At 39.1% G+C, this 2,434-nt stretch overlaps 1 protein-coding gene across 1 annotated transcript; it reads left to right on the forward strand.

Moving 5' to 3' along the window:
• The first annotated feature begins 602 nt into the window (after positions 1 to 602).
• LOC136829185 (cuticle protein AMP1A-like) lies at positions 603 to 2,097 on the forward strand. The gene is made up of 3 exons (XM_067087501.1): positions 603 to 777; positions 944 to 1,206; positions 1,402 to 2,097. The coding sequence occupies exons 1-3, from the start codon at positions 769 to 771 to the stop codon at positions 1,649 to 1,651; spliced, it is 522 nt and encodes a 173-aa protein (XP_066943602.1). The 5' UTR covers positions 603 to 768; the 3' UTR covers positions 1,652 to 2,097.
• Positions 2,098 to 2,434: the final 337 nt, after the last annotated feature.

The raw sequence follows: 2,434 nt of genomic DNA on the forward strand, positions 1-2,434 counted from the left end.
GTTTTAACGCAGTATGCAAAAGCTTTTACATTTGAAATGACTTAGATGCTTCGCGTTCCAATATGAATGTAATGACATGTTGATAAATAGAGGTTAACTGAAAGGCAAGAGCAATACTTCAAACAAAAGTATATGAAAATGATCTTGATAAATGGTATAAATGAATAACTTTTTGGAACACGGTCAAACGATCTAAACACAGGTAGATCCACGAACGATGACCTGAAGACTTCATCTGGAGTTCATGAAAGTTGAGAATAATAAAAGTTTCAAAAGCCGAAGATTTCTTCAAGGAGAGGAACGTCAGCATCCGTAAAACACATTCCCACATGTGTCTTACCAATTATATTAGAGTCTATCATATCTGCAACGTCCCTTATTTCTTAGTAACGATTTTCTTAAACATAAATTAAAAATATCTAACGACATTATAATCATCTAACATAATCAAGTATCAAAAAGTTTCCTTCTACCACAATAGACAATTTTGCAATCTTTTCTTTAATCTTATACAGAGTAAAGAGCAAAACACATTTCCACAGAAAGAATAAGGACATTTGGCTTACTGACAAGTCAGAGGGGGCAGCGGGAAAAAGAAAGGAAAACAGGCGGTAGGATCCGTCAAGGATTCAAGTACCCCACCTCCCCCAACCCACAAAAGGACCTAGGCAGGAGTAGGATTGTCCAGCCGGCCACCTCATTGGCATTCGCTATATAAAGTGGCCTGGCAAAGTGCTCTGGTATCATTCCCACTCGGAAACAACCAACATGAAGTTTGTAAGTTTTAGCAGAACCTTGCTGCAATGGGAGATCTTTGTAGTCACATGAATCTGTGTGACGTTGCTGTTGAACTGTAAGCGATTTTCGCGGAGAAATTAAAGTAGAATATATGTTTGTGTAAAAATTTCAAAATGATCATAGCATTCTTCTCTTATGGCCACAGGTAATTGTTGTTGCTTTGGTTACTGTCGCACTTGCTGACGACGCACCACCGAACCCATCTCCATCATACGGAGCCCCTGCTCCCTCCGGCAGAGCTGCCGTCGATGCAGCTCTTCCATTAGTAGCTACGTTGAGGGACGCCCGAACCCAGGACGAGTTCGGAAGTTTCAGTGTTGACTTCGAGGCTGACAATGGAATTGTTTTCTCTCAATCTGGTTCTCCAAGTGGTCCAGAGGATTCCGTAGTCAAGTCTGGAGTTTATTCGTAAGTTTTCATGAAATTTTCATCGACCCTACCATGAGACACTGATACAATTGACTGAGTCACACTGATTATTCCTTTCTATTTCCAGACCCTTTCTTTCGCTAGCAATGCGTTTTTTTTTCTTTAATTTTCAGTTTCTTTTCAAGTGAAGAACTTCGATTTCTATAATTAATCCTAGAACTTGTTTCCCCACAGTTACACCGCCCCTGACGGCACTTTCGTCGAAGTCAAATACGTCGCTGACGAGAATGGTTACCAACCAGAATCCGACCTCTTGCCACTGGCTCCCGAATTCCCCCACCCAATCCCCCAGTTCGTCCTCGACCAGATCGCCAAGGCTGCTGAAGAAGACGCTGCCGCTGCAGAACGTGAAGCTGCATCTCTCCGCAGTAACTCCTACGCTCCTCCCTCCCCACCTGCAACGGGATACGGAGCACCACAGTAGATATTTACGGGAAGATAATTGACCTGACCTGACCTTCCAATCCAGTTTTTAAAGAAGCGATTAGGATTCTACTCTTGTAACACAGATGGCTCGGGTTGGCCTAGACGTTCCTGAGGTGGTGAAGAAGTGATTTTTAATCATATAATAATTCTATTGCTTCTTTACTGTATATTTTATTATTAGCACGAATATAAGTAATAATATACTGTATATGTAAATATGATAAATTATTGCAATGAATTATTGTATTTTTTACTTGGTACAAAACAAAATCCTCCATTGTTAAGGGACGCGCCGATCACCGAATTTCGAGGAATTATCGATTTTAAGTTTTTTACAGTTTTGGACTGGTATATGTCTAAATAAAAATGTCCTGAAATATTATTGCTAAAAAAAATTTTTGTGTTTTTTTTTTTTTGTTCACCGCATTTACCGGCATTTGAGCGGCATTGAGCGAAAAACTGTAGCAAAATTTCTGTATGACTTTTTAGGTAGAAGTGAGAAATGTACTTTACTTTCCTACTAGATTACACATTACGTTAAGAACTGGCTCTTTCTCTCAAATAATATAATATCTGGGTAAATATGTATCTATGTATCTCGATATCGCCCTGTGAACGACATTGCGCGACAAATTGTCGTACAATGTCTGTATGACTTGCCAATTCTGGACAAGAGAAAGTGAAAAATTTACTTCAGTATCCTACTAAAACTACCCATTTTCTACGATAAGAGTTTGTTCGTTCTCTAAAAAAATATCAAACAAAAAATAAAAAAGTAAAT

The sequence above is a fragment of the Macrobrachium rosenbergii genome, chromosome 44 (assembly GCF_040412425.1).
Source record: "Macrobrachium rosenbergii isolate ZJJX-2024 chromosome 44, ASM4041242v1, whole genome shotgun sequence".
In the NCBI taxonomy this organism is placed as follows: domain Eukaryota; kingdom Metazoa; phylum Arthropoda; class Malacostraca; order Decapoda; family Palaemonidae; genus Macrobrachium; species Macrobrachium rosenbergii.

Coding starts and splice junctions, on each gene's coding strand:
- LOC136829185 (XM_067087501.1), top strand. Junction 1,207..1,401: donor GTCAAGTCTGGAGTTTATTC/GTAAGTTTTCAT, acceptor GTTTCCCCACAG/TTACACCGCCCCTGACGGCA.